The sequence below is a fragment of the Excalfactoria chinensis genome, chromosome 2, assembly GCF_039878825.1.
Source record: "Excalfactoria chinensis isolate bCotChi1 chromosome 2, bCotChi1.hap2, whole genome shotgun sequence".
NCBI lineage: Eukaryota > Metazoa > Chordata > Aves > Galliformes > Phasianidae > Excalfactoria > Excalfactoria chinensis.
This window is the reverse complement of record NC_092826.1, coordinates 125,755,431-125,777,776: the sequence shown is the minus strand read 5'-3', so window position 1 is coordinate 125,777,776 and position 22,346 is coordinate 125,755,431. Positions and strand designations below refer to the sequence as shown.

At 45.1% G+C, this 22,346-nt stretch overlaps 1 protein-coding gene across 15 annotated transcripts in view; it reads right to left on the bottom strand.

Annotated features, from left to right (window-relative positions):
• Positions 1–3,220: 3,220 nt before the first annotated feature.
• Positions 3,221–22,346, bottom strand: part of KIAA1217 (KIAA1217 ortholog) — a 337,137-nt gene continuing 318,011 nt past the window's right edge. For 9 of the 15 annotated variants that reach the window (XM_072328265.1, XM_072328271.1, XM_072328264.1 and 6 more), the window contains 8 exons: positions 20,437–20,938; positions 19,581–19,761; positions 15,718–15,872; positions 15,033–15,179; positions 11,122–11,241; positions 6,035–7,714; positions 5,481–5,603; positions 3,221–4,802 (listed from right to left, as the gene is read on the bottom strand). In XM_072328265.1, coding sequence (XP_072184366.1) covers positions 4,308–4,802; positions 5,481–5,603; positions 6,035–7,714; positions 11,122–11,241; positions 15,033–15,179; positions 15,718–15,872; positions 19,581–19,761; positions 20,437–20,938 — 3,403 coding nt within the window. In that variant the 3' untranslated portion in view covers positions 3,221–4,307. Of the gene's footprint in view, positions 5,604–6,034; positions 7,715–11,121; positions 11,242–15,032; positions 15,180–15,717; positions 15,873–19,580; positions 19,762–20,436; positions 20,939–22,346 lie in introns of all 15 variants that reach the window. The other 6 variants (XM_072328269.1, XM_072328272.1, XM_072328267.1 and 3 more) reach the window with 6 other exon arrangements.

Sequence of the window (22,346 nt, the reverse complement as noted above, 5' to 3'; positions counted from 1 at the left end):
AGCAGTGAAGAACCATACCCACCATCTTCCCAATGTTCCCCAAGTCAGAAGAATAGCTGCTGGCCAAAACAGTCTGTATGCTTATGGGCTTGGGACTTGGTATAGTTTTAACTATGAAGATGGGATTGTGCCCTAAAATCCCTCCTGCGTGTCACCTCTTCACCAGTTACATTTTTATCTTCTATTTCCTTGTGCAATTACTTGAAAACAAAGCAGCTCCTCAGTCCTTTGCCTGTTCCCTTCTCTTACTTCACAGCTGTTGTCACCGACTTGGCAGAGGATTGTACTTGTACTGATGTTAAACATCGTGAGCATAGAACAACTTGCTCGTACGCATGTCTCCCATCACTGAGAAGGAATGATAGCAGCCAGGAGGTGTGTGGGTAGATGAGGTTTCACACAGACTTCTTTTCCTTTCTAGAATGACCCTAAAAGTCCCGTGCTTTCATCTTCTGTGCTATTGTTCCCGTATCAAAATCTGTGAAAAAAAGCATCAGACCCAACAGTTGACCTGTGCACGTTCTCACCATGCGGTTGTGTTGGGTCTCTGTACCTATTATCAATTCACATAAAAGTGAACCATGTTCTTGTGGTCTTCTTCCAAACTTAAAATGCCCGTTACTTCAGCACAGGCAGGAGAATGGTGTAGTAGCAGCATTTGCATGAGATGCAGGGCAAAGTGGATATGTTTTGTGAAATGGGACAGTCATAATTGTACTGGCTGCCTATGCTCCAGGACACGAATCTAAAGCCTTGTGGGCTCCATGGTATCTTCTGGTGCTGCACTGGCTGCACAGAAGCAGCAGAGCAGTTGGACTCAGGGTAGGAATGTGAATGTGAGCAGGCAGGTGGGCAAAGGGCACGGACACTGGTGGGAGTGTAAGAAGGAGATGGTGGCAGTTTGGGCTGCAGCTCCCCTTCCATGTAAAGCAGGTCTTGGACGAAACAGTCTGACAGAAGCAGGGCCTGGGGAAACCTTTGATGTGAAGGGCCAACAGAGCCCAGTGTGGGGATACAAGGAGCGATCTGTCAGATAGCTCATGTGGAACTAAGACATGGCCACAGTCCAGACAGTTTAGCTACATCTGTGGGGGCTGCAGTGTGGAAGGAAAATCTCCACACGTGCAGGCTTTTCCCTGGCTGCAGCATGATGAGGAGTCATCAGCAGTGCTGATGCTATGGAGCTGGGAGGAGTGGCTGACACTTTAGAATTCTGTGCTGCCGTTCAGCGAGACCTGAACAAGGTGGAGAGCTGGCAGTGAGGAACCTGATGAGGTTCAACAAGAGCAAGTGTAGAGTCCTACGCCTGGAGAGGAATAACTACATGCATCAGAAGAGGTTAGGGGCTGACCTGCTGGAGAGGAGCTCTGTGAAGAAGGACTTGAGTGTTGTTTTGGGGAACAGGTTGGCCATGAGCAGCAGTGTGCCCTTGTGGCCAAGGAGACCAATGATGTCCTGGGGTACATAAAAAAAAAAAGCGTGGCCAGCAGGTTGAGGGAGGTGATCCTCCCCCTCCTCTCTGCCATGGTGAGGCCACATCTGGAGTACTGTGTCCAGTTCTGGGCTCCTCAATTCCAGACAGGAATTTCTAGGGAGTCCAGTGGAGGGCAACAAAGATGATGAGGAACCTGGAGCATCTCCCACATGAGAAAAAGCTGAGAGACCTGGGGCTGTTCAGCCTGGAGAAGACTGAGGAGGTTGGTACTAATGCTTATACATACCTAATAATAGTTATCTAATAGTTTTGGCTGTAGTAAAAAACCCATCTGGATACCTACATGTGCAACCTGCTATAGGGAGTATGTTTTAGGAGCATGGACTGATTAGATGGTCGCCAGAGATCCCTTTAAACCCCTATGACTCCGTGGTTCTGTGAAAACTCCCTGCTCCTTCTGCATGGGAAGGAAGAGTTGCTGAAATGTGTCTTCACTTGCTATAAAAATTTGTGCTCTTGCTTCTAAAGCCAAGTCATTGTGCAGCCATCGTTTAGATAGCAATCAAGCACTGAATTATGCCAACCTGGGCAAAGAAGGATGCGGTTGGACACAGCTGGGAGAGGAAAGAACTGACTGACAGCATGGAGCACTGTGCAAGTGGTGCCCAGAGCTAGAGTTTGCAATCATAAGTCTGAGAAGCTGTTGCCTTAATTGTGTCACCTTACTGGTGAGTTCTGAAGCAGGTGGGGAGAGCTGCCACTCAGCAGGGAGTCAGATGGATTTGGGCACTGAGCACCTGGAGGCAGAAAGGCTGTGCACATCCTTCATGGCTGGTACCCTGCAGGCATGGTACCCTGCTGGGTATGTTTTCAGTTCCATTTGAACATGGGGCAGCTGGGGATTTTAGCACTGCACCTCCTGCTGTGGTGGCTCTCATCCCTAACAGGCTGCTGGTCTCCACCAGAATTGCCTCTGCCCTCTGTGTACAGCAGAGAAAACCTGGCTTAACAGTCACTAACCTGGGCTGAGGAGCAAGGTATGCAAAGCTGCTGGGTGCAGTGTGTGTCACAGGGCAGGGCAGAGACAAGCAAAGAGACACGGCACCTGGTCGTGACTGGCTCACAAGGCACTTCTCACGTGTCACCAAGGACCAGACGTTAACATGACAAGGTTTTCCAGTATTGGCTCCTTGGGGGACATCAGCCCACAGCTGTCCTGCAGAGGCTGGGAGATGGCTTGAGCCCAGCGCCACACTCAGAGTGCTGTGAGCTGTGCTGAGCTTCGATTTGGCTTTGCACCTCCTGGACAGCTGGGCTCTCAGCCTGCAGACATGTCCCCTTCACAGGGGAGCAGCACAAGCACTGCCAGAACATGAGTCTGTTCCTGTCTGTTCCTGTCAGTGAGGTACGAGTTGATGTTTGCATACTGAGTTGTTCCCATTGCAAGGGATGCACCCTCTGAGGGCTCAGCCTTGAAATGAGTTTCAAGAAACTCCTGCTCCCCTGTGAGGAACAAAGCAGAGCAGGGAGGTCAGACCATCCCTCAATCTATCAGTTCCAAGGCTCAGGTGCTCCCTTTTTTTCTTGCTGCCTTTCTGCAGCCCAGCAATTCACTCTTGTCTGGGTTAAAAGTCTCCATTTTGAAATATCTGCTTACTTAAAGATTTAACCTGGGGAAAATCAGGGTGGGTGTTTTTTTTTTCCTGGTAGTTTCCCACTTTCTTTAAGGCAAACAAACAGCCCTACTTGTGACCACCAGAAAAAATATTAGTGACAAAGTAGAAAACATAAGCATGCAGCCCTTTATTTCTGTAAAGATCTTTGCTTATCGTAGTTCTGTATATTACATCAGGGTGTTTGTTATACAAATAAATTTATTTACAAAACCATGAGCTCTGCAAGCTTGCTGCTTTTCCTCCTGTGTGACCATGACCCACCTGTTTCAGCCCTGCCCCATAGATATTTTGAAAGCATGCATAAAAATTAACTTTGGTGTGGTCAAACTACGCCAAGTGCCCAGCCACATACAGCATTTCTTTATTTATATCTATTTATAGGTATGTACAAAAAGTTTGCCAGTATACAGAACAGTACAGAAGTGTACATTTTAAAATCCACAATGCAGTACATCGATGGGTTACCAGGTCCCAGTAAAAGAAAGCTGAAGGAGGAGGGTGAATTTAGCTCAGAAAGAAAGAAAATAATCATCGGCAACTCCCTGTGTGTGTCAAACTATTACTTGTGTTTTATTCTCAGCTTGGCGAATTCTTAAATAGACTTTGAACGGCAGTGCAATAGGTTGAGTTGCCTCCTGTGCACTGAGACCAGTCTTGTTCTGTCTGTCTGTGGTGCAGAGGTTCACTGTCCAGCATACTACTTTCAAATGTACATTATAGGATAGTATCAAAATGTTTTGGCAAAAAGATCTCGAAAGGAACCGTGGCATTGGTTGACAAAAATAGAAATCTGTAACAAAGCTAAATAACACCAAAATAAAAGAGGAATATTTCAGTTTTACAGTTGTGTATAATCACACTGCAGTATATCTATCTCTGTTCACGTCTAGTCCCCGTAATGAAAAATAGCTTTATACAAAACCTCTTACTAAACGCCAGCCACACGTGTAGCCATGCTCAGCGCCCGGCTCACACCCACACACCGCCACCACGAGAGGTGCCGCCTACGGAGGGAAAACGCTCTTCTATCATGACAACAGCAACAGGTTTACAAAAAAGCTTCACTCTACTCTAGTGTAGTAACTCAGTATTTAGCACATGGTTAGTATTAAGCCTCCAGCGATACAGCAAAATGGTTGCGCTCCCTGGTTAAAACAGCGGCTGCAGGAAAGGAGCGGCAATCCAGCGCGCAGCCTCTAGGCCGGCTCCTTGGCCGCGGGGGAGGCGGACTTGCCGGCATTTCCGTTCTGCGCCTTGTAGCTGGTGAAGCTGGGAGTGTGGATGGTCCTGATGCTCTTCACACCTTGGTTCAGTGAGGTGGGAGAGGTGGAGGATGGGGGGGAGGTGGAGGAGGAAGGAGGGGGTGGGCGGCCGTTCTGAGTCTGCAGCGAGAAGGAGAGCTGGTGGCCCTTCGCGGCGTAGGGTGGGCTCTGGAACTTGGAGGAGCCGTTAGCGACAGAGGGGATCAGGGAGGCTGAGTACGCCATGCGGCCTGCCTGGGGCCCGAGGAGGCCGGAGGGGGGCACGGAGGGCTTTGCGGGCGGGGTAAGGGGGTTAGGGCCGTCACCGCTGGGAGCGGGGGCAGAGCTGCTTTTCCCAGAAGTGGGAGAAAAGGCAGGGATCTTAGAAGCAGGGAGGGTGGGGGAAGTAGCCTTATAGTCCCCACCAGCTTTCTTAGCACTTCCATTAGCCTGCAAATAAAGACGGCAGGAGACAGTTTGTCAGAAAGCCAGTAATACGACAAATCAACAGGACCTGGGAGAACGTGCCTACAGAGAGCAAGAGCTAACCGCTCGAGGCCTGAGCTAAGTCTTGGCAGCCATGAAGGACTGGACCTGGTAGAAAACCCAAAGTACACAACGAAGAACGCAGAGATAGAGCGCGTGGACAGGAGCAGGCGCGACCTATGGTTTATTACAGAGCATTCACTACGCGGCCATGCTCCGGGGTTATTCACGGGTGAGCAGACACGTCCGATGGGAGGGTTAATGTGCACCCCCAGAGCACCCCCAGGTTAGTGCCCGGGGCTCCGCGCAGGCCTGGTCGGCCTAAGGAACCCGCATTGACCAAAGGGAAAGTAAACAGGTAGTTGACATCTCGACGTTACAGCTGAGTACCACGGGTTAACAAACAAAACGGAACGAAACAAAACCCAACAAAAAGCAGCAGGTGTTTTATTGCAGACAGGCATGCACAGGCATGTGAGAGATCAGTAGGTACGGGCATGCCCCCAGGCTCCAGGACGTCCAGTTAGGCCTCACTCGACAGACAGGCATCCGTTATTTGGCACAGTCAGTCAGTCACTGCAGTTTTTAAATTAACAAACAACATTAAATGTCCATCCAAACACCAGGTTAGGGTAAAACTACCTGTCTGTACTGGCGCGGGTCCTGCAGCTTGTGCTGTTTGCCTGCTTTCTCCGTGCTTCCTTGTCTACTTTTCGCAGCCATGGGCACCGGCATCCGGCTCGTCTGCGAGGCAGCGCTGGGGCCCTGCGGAAATGGTGGGGGACGGGGGGAGAGAAGGGGAGCACATGGTCAGCAGCGCTGCGGGGCGGCCGCACACCATGCGCCGACACAGCTGCAGAATGACATGCAGGGAGAGCTCTGGAGCTTCACACCGCGGGTGTTAATGTCAGGAATCAAATGGAGAACACTGCTCAACTACTGATCAAACCGGATTTCATGTCAGTGATGCTCATCATTTCACACAGCGGGTTATTGGACCCAGCTCCCCTGCGTTTGCCCGTCACCAAACAGCAGCAAAGTAAACCAACCCAATGTCTATTAGCTGTTAGACACCTCATGGGAGCCCAGACAAGCCACCTGAGAGGAAGCGAACAAATCACAAGACCCTTGTGTTTAATGGTGATTATTGCAGGTTTAGAAAGCAGCTGGAGATTCGATTTCTCGGACTAAGGTACCTTACGTGAAGTGGCTGGGACTGGCGGAGGGGGCTCTGTGCCACCACGGCTCTCATCCAGCACTACAAGCTCTCGGGGTGGGACCTCTGGTACTAGCGGGGCAGAGAAGGGGACAGTGCTTCCCTCAGAGCTGTGTGTGCTTTCGGGGATAACTTTGGGACTCATTTCACTGATGGTGTTTTCCAGCTGCTTTATGGTCTGCTCAAGGCTGTCTAGAGTTCGGTACGTGCTCTGCCGAATTTCATCAGTCCTAGATAGAGGCACGGCAGCGCCAGGAGGGGCCTCCTGCTTCCCTGTAGGACTCTTGTCAAGGTCCTCAGGCTGGGACCTGGTGATCTCAAACCTCTTGGCTTCCTTGTGCTGCTTTAGGGTCCCATCTTCCTCCTCCTCTTCGTAAACCACAACCTGCAAAGTCTTCTTCCCTGTCTTGGTTCCTGTACGTATTGCCTGTGTCAGAGCAGCCAGCTGCTTCTTGGGGAATTTAAACTTAAACTTTTTCTTAGAATCCTGCCTGCCTCCAAACTGATCGGTGGAGTCCAAGTTTGCTTCTGTGTGCAGCCCATACATCTGACTGTACTTGTTAAAGCTTGTCTTTGAGCTCTCCTGCTCTGCAGGAGCCCTGGTTTCTGTGGACTCCGAGGCAGAGTGGAGGTTAAACACATACTGCTCGTTGAGACCGTGAGCCGCTGAATACTCTGCGATTGCTTTTCTGTCAATAAGCACTGGGGGCTCTTCCTTAGGCCTCTTAGTAATCTCACGTGCTTCATTTTCTTCCTCCTCCTCTTCCTCCTCTATTTTCTCCTCAGTCATCATTTTCTCCAGCTCTTCATCACACTCCTCAAAAATGGTGGAAAGACGCTTATACGCTGACCTAATATCCATCGGTTCATCAAAAATAATGATGACGGGTTTTTTGTCCAGACACACCACTGGCTCTTCGCTGTCAGTGCTTTCTGGGATGCCTTTCTCCGATGCCACATCCTTCCGCGCATCGATGTTCACCGTTTGCACATCACCGCCTTTCCGGCTGACTATGTCATGGACTTCACCACTCGAGAGGACCTGGACAGCTGTTTTGGTAATCATGAAGGCGATGTTTTCAGTGGGTGGGCTGTCTTCACTTGGAGAGCTAGCTGGAGACTCTGCCTCTTCAGTGCCGTTGCTTCTGGCTGCTTTGGGTCTCAGCACAACCTGACCACAGCCGCTTGCAGGAGCTTCTTGCTCGGGCGAGGAGGGGGCAGGCCCTGCAGCCTCTTGGGAAGGTCTCACCAGAGGGGCAACGCTGCTGACAGGGACACACTTGGCAGCACTCGGCACAGCTTCACCCTGCGGAGGGCCCTGGCAAGCATCTCGTGACAGTCCGTAGTTTGGGTTTGGCTTTCCATTTTCAACAGCTGAAAAATGGGATCCTAAAATATCTTGAGCCCCTCTTCGTTTGTCATCCTCTGGCAAACTGACACTGGGCAGGTTTGTGCTCATATTTTGGAGGTTTTTCTTAGAATAGTCTCTACTGTCTACAAACAAACCCTTGCTAAATGCAGAACTGTCATTCATTGAAAAGCCAATTTTACTGTCATTTGTGCTGGATGAATCAGAACCCAATTCTTCTTCAGTTTTCCCTTCCCTCTTCTCTTTAAGATGGTCACTATCTGTGGGAGATCCTGTTGTAGCCCCATACACCTAAGGGGGAAAGTCGGATTACTCAGTTATTCAGGGCTGTTACTTTTACAGGACTTTTTTTCCCCCAAAATTAATCATCATATTCTCAGGGGAAGCGCAGACCTCATGAACTCACCACTCAGTTCAGTGCTGCAGAGTCATGCCTGAAGCTGTCATTTGACTCCTGAAATTCTTCAGGGCAGAATTCCAAATTCTGGCAGCACAGCAAGACGTTACTGTTCTGTGCTCATGTACTGCACTGTGTGCATGTGGCCAGCATGGGCTGTTAATACGGCTCCTGTTTTAACAAGGCCTCTGGAATATGCAAAAGCATTCCAGTTACCTTGTTTCCAACACAGAACTACCTTGGCTCATTTACCTTCCAGTTAAAGACAAAAGAAACAACCTGGTTTGTATAAGATTGAAGTTGAAAAGGTTCAAAGTATCTGACTAGGTTCAGCTGCAACACATCAAAGGACGTTGGATCATAAGGGCTCACTGCAGCCAGCTCAGCAGAGAGCGAAATGACGGTCTGCCTACCTTCAAAAGTACATTTTCTCCTGGAAAAAGCTGGTTTTCAAATTACAGCATTTTGCTGCTTCTAGTGTTGCCCACACCTGAGCCGTGCTGCACTGTTACAGTTAGGATGGCCACAGTCTTAACATTTCTAAATCACTACTGCAGCTTAAAAGCAGTCCTTCCCTCTGAATTACCAGAGGCAGCCTGCAGCATCCTTGGAAGTGCAGAATGGAACAACAAGCTACATTCATTTATAAAACCAACTCTGAACAGTATGCAGAGAGGTCATCCACTAGCTTAAAAGTAGTATATCCCCAGCAATTAAATTTTAGGGATGCTTTTCCTTTGTTCTTAAATGAGGTCCTCTGGAGATGCTGTTTCATAATATCAGGCTCCTTATTACTCTTAATATCATTTTTTGTTTGGTTTGATAAGTGCTACTGACAGCTTAGGATAAACACCAATCATCGGGGTGAGGGTATGACCTAGGAGACACCACACCTATGGCCAAAGCAAGAGAGAAATCTACACTCAAAGATGGTTCACCAGGAAGGAAACAAATCTGGCATCAGGTGACTGAAGGCAGTAAACCAAACAGTATTTCTGCTGACACTGCCTGAGCATAGAAACTGACTTTCAACACACAAGTAGGATGAGTTACGTTAGCATCAAGATGTGTGGAAGATCAGCCAGGAGAGCCACTCTCTAAGCTGAGATAAATAAATGACGGTACTGAAATCCACAAGTTGGCTAATGCATATATGCCCAACGCCAGTGGGTTCACAAAGTACAGTTTCTTTATCTGTTATATTTTCTTCCATACTGTGTGAGCACCTTGTATAGAAAAACTACTATCACTGTGCAGGAGCAAGGAAATCAGTGGTCAACCAGAGCCTTCTCTAACCCTTCTCTACTGAAGGCGTGCCAGCAACAACAAAGCTGTGCAGCTGCTCCAAGGCCACCTTGAAAGCCCCACGTATTTCTGAATGAAGAGGAGTGATTGCACAAACCAACCACAAACAGCAAGGCATCAGTGTGCAGGACAAAGGTGTCTGTACTTTATGCCAAGAACTGGTGCCAGAAGAAAACACGGCAGTCACCTCAGGCCCAGACTAGCTACATGGTAAGTGCCTTCCAGTTCCATTACAAGCCAGAGCTCCCAGCATCACAAAAGGTAATGGCACTTGTTGCCTCTCAACACCCAGACTCTGTGTGCGAATTCTCATTTCTCCATTCTTTTTTTGTTAGCCAGTTGCACTTCTTGTTCCAAGCAACAGTGCAACATCTCAAGGTGTCATTGTACAATACACCTCATTTTAGGAAGGGCTGCCTTTCTAACAGCAAGAGAGAAATGCAACAAAACTTATTTCCTTTATGAATTTATCATGACCACAAGGCTCCACATTTAAAGTGAGTGGATCATTCTGTCATGTCAGATGACAAGAATAGACCTTATAATTAACCTTAAATTCCTGTGTTCTCTGTTATTCCAATAAATGGTAGGTTACAGCAACTGGCAGCAACTTTCAAAAAGATATTTGTGTTACAACACGCCTGGTGTCTTGAGAGGTAACCCAGATTTTTGTGCAACAGTACAATCCTATTCTGACACCAGGACTAGCAGGGATAAATAGAGACATGTTCTTTCTTTTTTTCTCCATAACACTCAACACAAAGCAGCTTTTCCTTTTAGTTATCACCATGATCTTGTGCCCTCACCCAGCAAGCTGTTTGCCACCTTAGACCAGAACTGCTCTTAGAGCAGCTCTGGCAGCCTTATTGGGAGTCTCAGATATCAACAGTAGCTTTAGAGCTGCAATGCTCTGTACAGATGGGACGGTTGGGTTCTTCTTTGCCATTAGGAACTGTCAAAAGTCATTTTACCTTTCATCCCAATTTCTGTTAAGGGAGGATGAAATGCAATCCTATTTTAAAATTCTTGAGGAGTTGCTTATGAAGGAACAACAGAAGAGGTATTACTGCTATTTCCAGTTTGCACACACTCACAAAAATGCACTGCAAAGTTGAAATGCTGTGCTGAAAAGCTGCATTGTCTTCCCCACCACAGCAGTACTTCACTGCAAATTGGCATTTGGCTAACAAGCTGTCATGCCTGCATGATCACCTAAACTCAATGACAATTCAACTAATTACACTTAAACTTGAAAAAGAAGTCTGCAAAGGCAGAAATACTCGTCCTATTTTTCATCCTACATGTCAGCCTCTCATTAACGCCAATAACTCAAACAGCAATCCCAGACATAGTGCAAAATTCATCCCAACTTGGCTGTGGACCCAGACACACGGCACCTCTTTTAAGTCCCATGAGTTAGTGTAGTGTCCAAGTGTGAATCTTGAGCCCTAAACATCACAAGGGCAAGTGTGAAGGGCAAATGTGGCCCATCCATCTTGTCTCTGTCTTTTAGCAAACCGAATGGGAGTTCTGAATGTCTAATAACTAATTCTACGGCGAAGAAATGAAGCAAAGTAAAGCAGAAATTCTCTAAATTGGCTCTTGAGACTGAAAGGAACCACTAATTCTACTCAAAACAAGAACAAGTCTTAGGAGAGATGCTTTTATCATCCATTGCCAGAGCAGCACTGGAAGGATTTTCTGAGAAGTAAGAACATCTCTTCAGAGGAAACTGAGGGATCCTATTTTCACTTTGACTTCACAGTCTTAAAACTTCATGCATTCCTTGTGTAACTGCTGGTGAGACACATAATGTAGATCGGTACAACATTCCATCTGAGCATTCCTGATTCATACTGGGATAAAAAGAAGGAAACCGCTGGGCAGTTGTGGTTGGGGGTTAGAGAGAAGAGGACACGATATAAGATTAGTTTTGAAGTAAGGAAAGAAGGTTATGCCAAGACGGGGTGGCATGTTTACAAATGCCACTTGTTACCTTCTTTTCCTTGTGATGTATTAAAGTCCCAGGCCTTATGTCTTTAACATGTGTATCATTTCTGGATTGCTCAGCATGACTGTTTGAGTTTACATCCATAAAAGAGCACTTCTGGAAAGCCTAGGAAATAAATACTGCAGGTTATCAGGAGACCAAGTAGCTTTTACACAGAATTGTCTGGAGATGACCAACTACAAAGAGAGCATTTCTTTTTAACATTCACAACAGCTCACCAATATTATTTACTATCTCATGAAATAGATTTTGGACCACATGACTAAGAGAAACAGAGCACATCAATCTCCCAAGACTGCAGTCTAACTTGTCATGCTGACCTCCATACCCCAAGCAGGAAAGGCGAGTTGGATTTCCATCATTACAGAAGGGGCAACGAGGGCACCCAGAGGTGCTGCCAACTGTCCAAATTTAACCAGGCAGTCCACAACAAACTTTGGGCTTGTAACAATACCTCCTTACTTCCCAGAGGCCGATACCTCCTCAGAATCCTCACATATTTTGTCCTTGACCACATATCACTTAACAACCTAAGGTTTTATATGTTAAAATAAATAAAACTCAGTTCACTTTATTCCATTTACTGTTCTCAGAATCTTTTCCTGTGCTTCCTCGCTTCCACTCCCAGTGAATATTAGCAGGGGGTTTGTGTTTGCCTGGATAGGGCAATCACAGCTGAATACATTTTATTTCCCAATTTTTCTCACCTGGAAATGATCTATTTGTTGCCTGCAAAAAGGTGAGGAAAAGGTGGAAGTTGCAGGCCTTACACTGTCAATAAATGAGAGAAGAAGGGAAGTAATATCTCTTCCTCATCCCCTGATGTCTACTCAGCTACCAGTTTTGTTGGCCTCACTGCACATAATGCAACACCTATATGATACCACTTCTCCCCATACAGCATTATTAAAACTTTAGACTTGTCTCTACCACAGCCTTCATTAACTTTCCAGATGATAACAGTACCCTTCAGGCTCTTCCTGCTCTGGAAACAGTCCACAAGATGGGCTTGGGGACCACTGGCCTCCCACCATGTGCACCCCAGGACACAGCCAGGACTTTTCAACCTTTTTGCTGTCCTCTTTCCATCTCCTTTGGGTTTCTCCATCCAACTGGCTCACAGATCCAGATAAGTAGAACTATCACTGACACTACTGCACAGTCCTGGCTCCAAGCGTTTGTGGGATTTCTGGAGGCCACTACTGGCACTTTCTGTCACCACTGAGATGCACAAGCCAGACAGGGAATGGGGGGGTGTGCTTATGGGAGTTACACAACATGTGAAACACATGGTTATACTATTATACCACACATTAAAGAAATCATTTAGTTCCTGGCAACTCTGGCAGCCCTGTATACAGATTTGAATAAAAATATAAAATATAAAAATGAAAAATTGTATTTCATGTGCTTATTGACTATTTATGCAAAATCAAATTGTAATGATAATGAAAAAATCCAGTACAAAAATCATGGTGCAGAGTTGCTGCTGTTTTTCCATCACGTCCTGTTTGCATGTCTGTATTGATCAGCGTAGCTCAGATGACACAGAACTCAGAAGTAGTACTACTGCTCCTATAGTACAAGGTATAGGACTGTCCCCAGCTTATCAGTTTGTGAGACTAATGATGTGCTTTTGAGTCAGGCCTACCACTTACAAAGGCACCCCTAAGGTCCTTCAGACTTTAAGTGATGAAGAATCCACTGTTTCCCTCTGTAATCTGCTTATCTATCATCTTTGCTCCAAATTATCTGTACCAGCGTACACATACAGCCTGTGCTTCTGCAGCTGATTATCATTATGCTTCTTCTGCTAGACTAAGAAGGTCCTTCTCATGAAACTACCTCCACACTGTACTTTTCTGAACCTTCATACTCTTACTGCCCTTCCTAAACAGGCAATACATGGTCACTTAGTCATGGACGCAGCAGCTCAGTGCTCCTCTTCCTGACCCTCTGTACACAGAGATAAAAACACTCCCTGTTTTCACATCTACACCCAAAGCAGACATTAACTCTGTGGCAAGAGCACCCCACCTGGGAGCTGCTGTCAACTTGTTACCACAGCTCCAGCTCCTTTCCAATACACACAGTTATGGTCTGGCCTGTGTCTGTTGTTCTTCAGGCAGACTGTATATTTCAGTGAATTAAATGTTTTACAGTCACCAACTGATCGTTATCATCTCCCTGCTCTCATACTTCAATAGTCTTAAGTTGATTTGAACAGGAAAGATTTTAAACGTACCATCATCTGTGTCCTGGAAGCTGACTCCACCGGGATGTGACTACAAGCCCCTGCTTTGAGAGTAACACTTCCAGAGCCACACAGCTCTCAGTCCTTCTAAGATTTTTTTGGGGGGGGACTTTAGCAAGAGAATGTTTCGTATACTCAATGGTGCCAGATTTTAATCTGAATGATATCTGATCGAACGACTAACAAAAATGTTTACAGATACACAATTCAGTTCAAGCACTTTAACCTGTTACCTAATCAAAGGGAGTCATTTCCTTTGACTGACCGGGTGTTCCATTATGTGGTGTTGATGAGCATAACTGTACACATCTGTCCTTCAGTTCTTCACTGACTGAATCCCAAACCTAGTTTTCCAGTTATGTCTATAAGTGACATCAGACTAAGTCTGTAGTTCCTAGACTGAACAGTTTGACCTTTCCAAAACCTATATTCTGTCAACACACTGACAGATCTGCTATTATAACCTGCTATTAATATATATAACCTGCTATTTTGATTATTGTTTCAAATGAGCATTGCTTGTCCTCAAAACTAGCATTTAAATACTCAATCCCTTTGAATTATCATGCCCATTTCTCTCCCTTAACAACCCCCAGCTTCCCTTTCCAGACCTTAAACTCTCCTTCATGGCCATAAGAGGAAAGGCAGCTGGGCTGCTCCCCTGGAAATGGCAGACAATTCAACACTTTCACTGCTTGTAGCTCTCTTGTCACATTAACCATTAACACACTAACAGGGGACACAAGTAAGTCTCTGCACTTGCTCCTTGTGAACCAGCTCTTTTATGCACTGGTGGCTGAGAGCTGAGCAGAGGGCAGGACACACTCATCAAATGGAAAAGTCATTGCTTAATATCAATGCTGAGAACACTCCCCAGACAGCACCAAGCCCACCTTCTGGTGAGCAGCAGGGAGCAACTCTTGCTCTGACAGTGCTCTGAGCCACCCCAAACATCAGAAGTTACAGCTGTTAAAGCTAGCCGCATCTGCTTTGCTCACAGGGATGTGGAAGAGGACAGAAGGTGTCCCAGGAGGCTGGAGCTCACTGACAGTAGCTGGAATAGTTGGTTGTTACTGCAGCATTGCCATCACTGAGTTAAGCCAGCCTATATGCTGTCAAGTGAAGGATCAGCAAGAGAACACTCCTTCTATGCCACTGGAAGAGTAATACACCAGCTACCGAGCCTACTGAGCAGGGAACAGCAAATGCTTCAATGTTCAAACACACCAAGAACCACTGGATCACAGCACTGTGAGCTAAGCTTGCTAGAAGCACACCCCATATTCTCTCTACCCAAATGAAGGACCCTCAGCACCTTGTGGGTCTGGTACTGAGAACTTTATGCCAGAGACCATACCAAACAGATACTAGTATTTTACTTGACCAATATACATGTGTGTCACAAAGGATTCCCCAGTGGCAACCTCTGCATTCTTCAGCACCCTCTCATTTCTACACCACTTGAAAAAAATTTGGGTGGTGCTTGTAAAATGTGCATAATCCAGTGAAATAAATTGGAACTGGGTGAGAATGGCAGATCTGTTTTCCTTCATGTTCTGAGCTATAAGTTGTGCCAAGACCCTGGAAGTGTTACTGATTCCAAAACGGGCATACCTGTGCATGAGCAAACCAGAGGGCCTACCTGTAATTCTGCCATTATTTTATCTCCTTCCTCTTCTTCTTCATCTTTTGCAGCTGATGCTACAGCAAGCCCTGTGTTTCGAGACAATGCCTGATCCTCTTTAGGGGCTTTGGGCTGCGTTGTTTGCCCAGCATCTTCACTGCATTCCTACAAGGGGATGAAAAAGCACAGACAACCAATGTAGTTGAGCCCTCCAGATGCAAACAGTAAATTCAGCTGCAAAATTCAGCTCCTACTCATAGGAGCAACAGCTTCCTCACTTGGGCTTCCCACTACTTCCTTCAGGAAAAAGAGATGGAGAAAGGAATACCAAAAAAACTAATCTGCAACATGCTGTGAACATGCTCTCAACTCCCAGCTGATCTTTCCCATCTGTATAACATGTGCTTTTTTTTTTTCATTTTTAATCTTCTTACAACTGTAAACAAATCAGCTTGTGACTTGTTTTCTATATTGAGAGATAAACACAGCAAGGCCCAGACTGCTCTAAACAGAACCAATCAAACCCTACTTGTTCATTTAGCCTGACAGTAGTGTTTCTTGGCAAGCAATTTCAGTAGCTCTTCAAGACATAGCTCTGTCTCAACTTATTCTGTGGTTTACAGACACAGCCCAAGCTTGGGAATGCACCTCTGTGCCATCCATTCTTCAGCAATCTGACTGCCTAGAGGCTGAGTCACCAAACCTTGCCAGCAGCCGCCTCTTTCCTGGCTGCGTAGATGACCTCTCCTGATCTTGTCGTGGTCAGTCCTGACCCAGGCAGGTAACTGCGCCGCGGAGGTGGAGGAGGTGGAGACTTGCTCAGCTTGTCGTTATCCTGCTCTGCATCTGGAGCATCTTCTGCATGTAAGCAAGGCAGCACCGAGTGAGCAGAGGGGAAAGAAGGAAAAAGTATTTTCAGCCCAGCCTCAACCAGAAGGGAAAAAAAAAAGCATCCTAAAAAGTCCTGCAGATGAATACATGTAAATAGAAGCACATTCGTGATTCAAGTGGAACCTTCCTGCACAATAGCAGTCTTGCACTTGCCCAGCAAAAATACATCACTTCACCCACAAATTTTTGGCAAAACTCTTGTCCCCAGCATCACTGTGGCTGGGATTTCAGCTCTTGGTGTACAGGTGTGATATAGGTCAGCACACTTCTGGAAATCAGTCACCTGTCAGTGTGTGGTGCAGGTTCAGATGGGTATGTGATTAAGATAGGGCCTCTGCAGCCTCCCTTGAAAGCGTGTGCAACTGGCATGAGTACTAGCAAGACACCAAACCTAGAGGCTTGCTGTTGTTCTCAGCAATTCTGAAGCAAGCAGCAGTGTTTCTGCTCAGCTGGGAGATGCTCTTGGCAAGGTGGCAGGACAGGAACAGCAGAGTAGCCTTGCAGTTAACCAGAACTAGCTACACTCAGACAAGTTTCATGAGTCTTCACATCACTGTGAAGGGCAGAGGAGCACCAGGAGCAACTCTTCAGGCTTCTTTTCAAAGCCAGCATGAACATAACACAACATATACATATTTTGTTAACTCACAATGATTCAGTTTCCAAATCCAACAGTCAAGCAGACCCAGCCCTCACTTCCTCAGGGGAGTTCAACCAAGAGCAAATCAATTTCTCAGACTTGAATTTACCCCATTACTGCCTCCTCACTCAGCTACTGCTTCCCCATCACCACTGGATGGCACTTTCCCCAGAAGCAGTTTGCCTGCTCATGACCTGCCCTTGTGAGTTTCTGGTCACAGGCAAAGCATCACACACGGTAACAGTCGCTTCTTTCACACTGCTGCTTACAATGTTTGTTTTCACAACTGACAAAACAACTTTTCTGTAGCTATTCAGTGTTTTATCAACAGCTGGAATGCATAACTCAGAAAACCTTCTGATTTCAGATTACTGCCTGTAAACATCTGTTTAGGGCTAAGTATTCCCTCTGGGCAAGTTATTACATAAGTGTCTGCTGGTGGGGCTGCATCAGGCTCCTCTGATGCTCTGGCCCCTCCGGACAGGACAGAGCCCTGGCTGACCCAGCATCATCTTTGTTCCCTTCTTAGATCAAATGTTCTTCAAAGCTGCTTAAGCTTAAAGAAATCCACTGTTCTGTTACTGCCTTCCGTGATTATCTGGCACTGACTTGCAGAATTGCAACAACAGTGACTTTCCAGATGCACTTTACATTAGATTACTTCTTTTGCCAATAGATGCCACTAAGATTTCCATGCCATCAGGTATTCTCTACCAGCACAAGGTGAGACTTGTTCCTATAAAGTCAAAGTAATTCTCTAAGATGGTGTTCACGAGACTGTGATGTGGGGTCTGTGCCCATCTCTGCTCCTTTCAATGGGCTCAACCCATTATGCTCATTCTGGTGGTTCTGAATGCAGGAACATTACAGTTTTTCTTATGCTTAATAAGAGTAAGTCTGGATGCAAGATATGAAAGGCACAAAGAAATAATGATTTCTCTTTTGTATTTGTGATACATATCAACTATGAGTTACAGTGCAAGACATTAAAGAAACATTTACAGTCATCTGCAAAACTGTGCTAAAAGGGTGTGATTTCACTTTGTTTTGTGCTTTGCAGGGAAAAAAATTTCTTAGCTGGGTTCCATGTGGAGAATGGCTCAGACAACATAGCGTGGCATGGTGTTTTATCCAGGTTCTGCAGCAAAGGACTGCTAAGTTATGGCCAAAGTGTCTTATGCAGTGCATTACTAGGGTAGATGGACTCTCCTTATGTTGCTCAGTTTCCCAATTTACAGCAGACTGTAGCATATTGGCATTTTTTTCTTGAATGACAGAAGAGTTGGATGGCATGCGAGATACTTAATCAGATATTAAGGAAAAGTTTTGCTGTGCCTTTAACTTATATCTGTTACTATTAGAGAATTCACTAATCACAAAAGAAGGTTCTATCTTATCAAATCTCCCTAAGTCTGCTGGCTACACACAGTGCACAGTTGTACTTCTGAAGTGGAGCAGCTAACCGTATGAGTCACAAAACCTCCTGTTACTGTGTTTGGCACTTCTTAATATCTCACAACTCAATTCATCCATATGGTGCTTATTTTCAATGATTTTTTCTATTTATGCTACACATCACAGAATTTAGTTGCATGGATAGCCTATAACCTCACTGAATGGTGACAGAATCTAATATTATTTCACATTCAACTGGATTTATTTTAAACCTGTATGCTAAGGAGCAGCAACTTGTTGGTGTTAAAGGCACTCTAAAACAAAATGCTGCCACTCGTCACCTTGAGTGCAGCCCTGGTCTACACAGCTCTAGAGGGACACCGTGGCATCAGAAGAGAACCAAAAATACCTCCTTGATGAAGGGGTGAGAAAGACTGCAAGTCTTCAATTTGGATTGGACTAGGCTGACACCTCCATGATACAATCAAGGTTTACTCACTGCCTTCATGATCTTACTAAATAAATGCATAGTTGTTTGCAAAACTGCAGAGTTTTAGAACTGTGGAGAACTCAGCGATGTTGGCAAGAGATCAGTACAAAACCGAGCTCCTTTCACAGGATGGGCAGTAAGTTGGAAGTGTACTTGGTATATCTACAGTATAGTTGTGGGCGGAATCCTTACTGCAAACGTCCCTCTCATTCATTCCTTCCTTCCCCATCCACTTCCTCAAGACACTCTGTTATGCAGCATCTCAGGTCTTTCACAGACCTCTGAAAGACTCATCCAGAAGTACTCTAGTATTTATAGCTACAGTTTATGAAGTCAGTAAGGACCATTAAGATCAAGCAGTCAGAATTCCCACTTAACACAGATTGAAGGATTTCTTCAAGCAGCTCTTGCATCATGCCTAGAGCTTGTCTGGGCAGCTTTTCAGAAAGGAATAAAATATTACTGCAAGATTTGAAGTGGCAAATAATACAGTGTGTTCATAATTAAACTTGCTTCAGTGACTACTTACTCTGAATGTTAAAATTCGACACCTAATTTTTATCTGGCTTTTTCTAACTTCAGCTTCCATGTGCTGAAAATTGTCAGAATTTGTGCAAAGTTAAGAGATCTCCTTATCCTCAGAAACCTCAGACATGTCTTGACCTTCTTTTGATAAGAAACCTCCACAAAAAAGAGCTTAAGTTTTTGATGGTAGGATCTTTTGTGCTCAAATTCTTTGTGGCTCTTCTCAAAACATTCCATATTGCTAACCTTGCGCAAATCTGAGTACAGTACTTGAGCTGTAGATATAGCATAGTGCACAAGTATTCTCATCTCTGTCAAAATGAAGCTGTATTCTTACTCTCCTGCTCCCAAGGAGTCATTATCTCCAGAGGACAAACTCATTCAGTTGCAGTACGGGGAAATTCACATTTAGCTGATCATCCACCCCTGCATCTGCAAAATCACTGCTTCTGTGATGCAGTCCTGCATTCTGACAGTTGGACCTGCATCATTCCTCACAGACCACTCATGGTATGATCAAGAAAACAGAAATCTTTACACTGCAACTATTTTAGAAAGTGGAATAAATGACGTCTCTTTTCCAAATGTGCAACTTGTTAGCACCATTTACTCTATTGAAACTTACCCGAGACTTCAAACTTCTCTCCTGCATCCCCTTTAGGCAGGACTGCTGGCTGGGGAGGCATCTCCAAGTTAGGAATTGACTTCATTATATTGGCCTGGGCCTCTTCCAAGAGCTTTTCAAATTCCTTTCCATTATAGTGATCCAGGTTTTGTCTTTTCTCTTCCCATTTCTTTTCTGCTTTCTAGACAAAAACAGTAAAGCACCAGTTCACCTCTCTGATTTCTCTTGTAACCATTCACTTCCTAAAAAATCCATGTGCAAACTTCATAGGTCATCATGGATAGATTCTTTCAGTTCTAGTAAGCAACTAGAGAAATATACTAAAGCAGTAACTGTAAAATAGTTCTGACTTCCACTGTACTAGATACAAACACAGGACAAACTGATACAGACCACTGCTTGCTAAAGGAACAAAGGCAAAATTTAAACCTGGTTCAGTGATTTACTACATTACACTGGTGATTAATGTGCACATCTGTAATAAGGCACGAGAGTTCAGCTGTACATCTGCTCAATACCTACCTCTGTGTGAAACCACTGAAACTTCACACTCTTTCATCTTTCTCTCTCCATAACGGGGGACAGGGAGATTTAAGGAATGGATGAAATCCAGCAATGCAAGTGTTGCCAAAGAATCACATAATATTGTTCAAAAAGAGGGTATTCTTTAAAATACGTAAAATCTTATACTATCACATTTAAAATCGGAGGGTATCTTCAGAAATGCATGGTGTAGTTAGAGATTAAGCATATAAATCCTCACAATGCATTTGAAAATCCCACCTTCAGCCTCAGAAGTGAGACTGGGAGCTCAGACCCAAAAAGACAACAACTGGGTGAGTAGAGTACACCATACCTCGATTGATACAGCTCTGTTTCTGGTACTTGCACTGTGAATTTCCTCAATGAAAAGACTTTGCATGGTGTTGCCATTGACAGAGACCTGTAGTGCCGGCATGCCTTGGGTGGGCTGGGATCCTATTGCTGATTCCTGGGGGGGTGCTGGTGGGGTGGTGGAAGGGTGGCTGCCCATTGGCAGCCCTTCACTGTGGCTGGGTGCAGCAGATGAACCCTGGGCATGGTTGACCAGGGCTGATGAGTGTTGAGACTGATGGATGACAACGGGAGAGCTCTGCACATGATGTACCGTCATTGTGGAGAAGGGGACGACTTCTGACTTGACTGATGATACCTGGGACTCTGATGTGACTGTTGTGAGGTTTTGCTGTGCGTGCCCCTGGGTTTGCTTGGGCTCCTCCTGATTTTTCAGAGCTTCAGTTGCAGTGGTCTTTTCCATAGCGGAGTATTGCACAGACTGGGAGGAATCCACACCCCTCAGCAGTCCTTCCGTAACATGTCTGCTCAGCCAAACGGAACACAACAGCATGGAGCATGGTTAGCATAGAGGTGAAGCAAGGGCAGTATTTAACATTAAGCTTTTGCAAGAGAAAACCTACAAAATATCTGTGACATTGTGCTTTCTCTAACAGACAGGGAATTTGATTTTTAAAGAAACCACTCAAATGAGGATGCTTTTGTCTTTTAAAATATTTAAAATCCTTCAAGGACACACTGGCCCTTGTTGACCAAACCACGAGTTACAGGGAGCAGATTTCAGAGGGAGAATGGAAATCAGATGACTTACCTTCTTTTTTTCACAGAGCCTAGACAAACAATAATTCTTGCGCTATTAGCATGGAATGTGGTAGCTACACGGAATGTAAAGTAGCAGTTGAGCAAGTGGCCAAAAGAAAGCCTTCAAACAATACCTCAGGAAGGTCTGGTCTGTCAGCAATTTGGAATAAAGTATGGAAGCCAAGTCAACCATTTCTAACAATTATCTGTGAAATGGCTGAACCTCAAAACTTGGCTATCCATCAAACAACATTTCTTTTGTTCCAATATGGAAACAGAGTTTAGGAGAACAAATTTGCAATTTGCTTGGAAAAAATAAACAACACAACAAAACACCGAAGATTTTTGGTAAAACTTTGACATGTATCGCTTCCTGTTTATTTCCTGAACAAGATGAGGCAAGAAATAACTGTAGTCACTTTTAAGTAAGGGAGGTTAATATGAAAGGATATGAATGTTTATCTACAAGGAAAAATAATTGATAGCTCTTAGAAGACCTGTTACATAAGCCATTTTTTCCCTCTGCCAGTATTGGCAAATTCATTTTTCATATGCTCCAGCATATATGGGAATAATGTAAATCCTACATTTCTTAGAATAAAGATGGGACAATATACTTATGACTTAAATTTGCTGAGACCCCTACCCTTGACAGTTTGGCCTTATTCACTGAGTTTTGAGTAGGTATTAAATCCAATGCCTACTACTTCATATAAATCAGTAGTCATTTGCTGCTCATATATTCTGACAAGTACAGCTAAACTTTGGTCTTCAGTGGGCTTACATCTTATTTAATATGTCTACTTCCTCTAAAGCATTCAAATAATTTACATGGATACACTACTGGAAAATATTTCTTTCTTTCAGAAGGTTCTGGGATATCTTTATCCAATCTGAATCTTTTACTAAGCTACTTCTTACAGACAGTTTTTGGAGATGCACACTTCAGTGTCAGAGAACATTTCTAGCCAACTAGCCCACATGCAGGACTGGTGTCATTCTGTAAGCTTTCTCATCCTGGTACATCCCATATCTGACAATGTTCAGTTCAGAGGAAACGAATCTCTATTATAAGCTCTGAACAACTGAGACTGTTGGTCAGAACAGAACTGCTGCACAGAGCACAGGAAA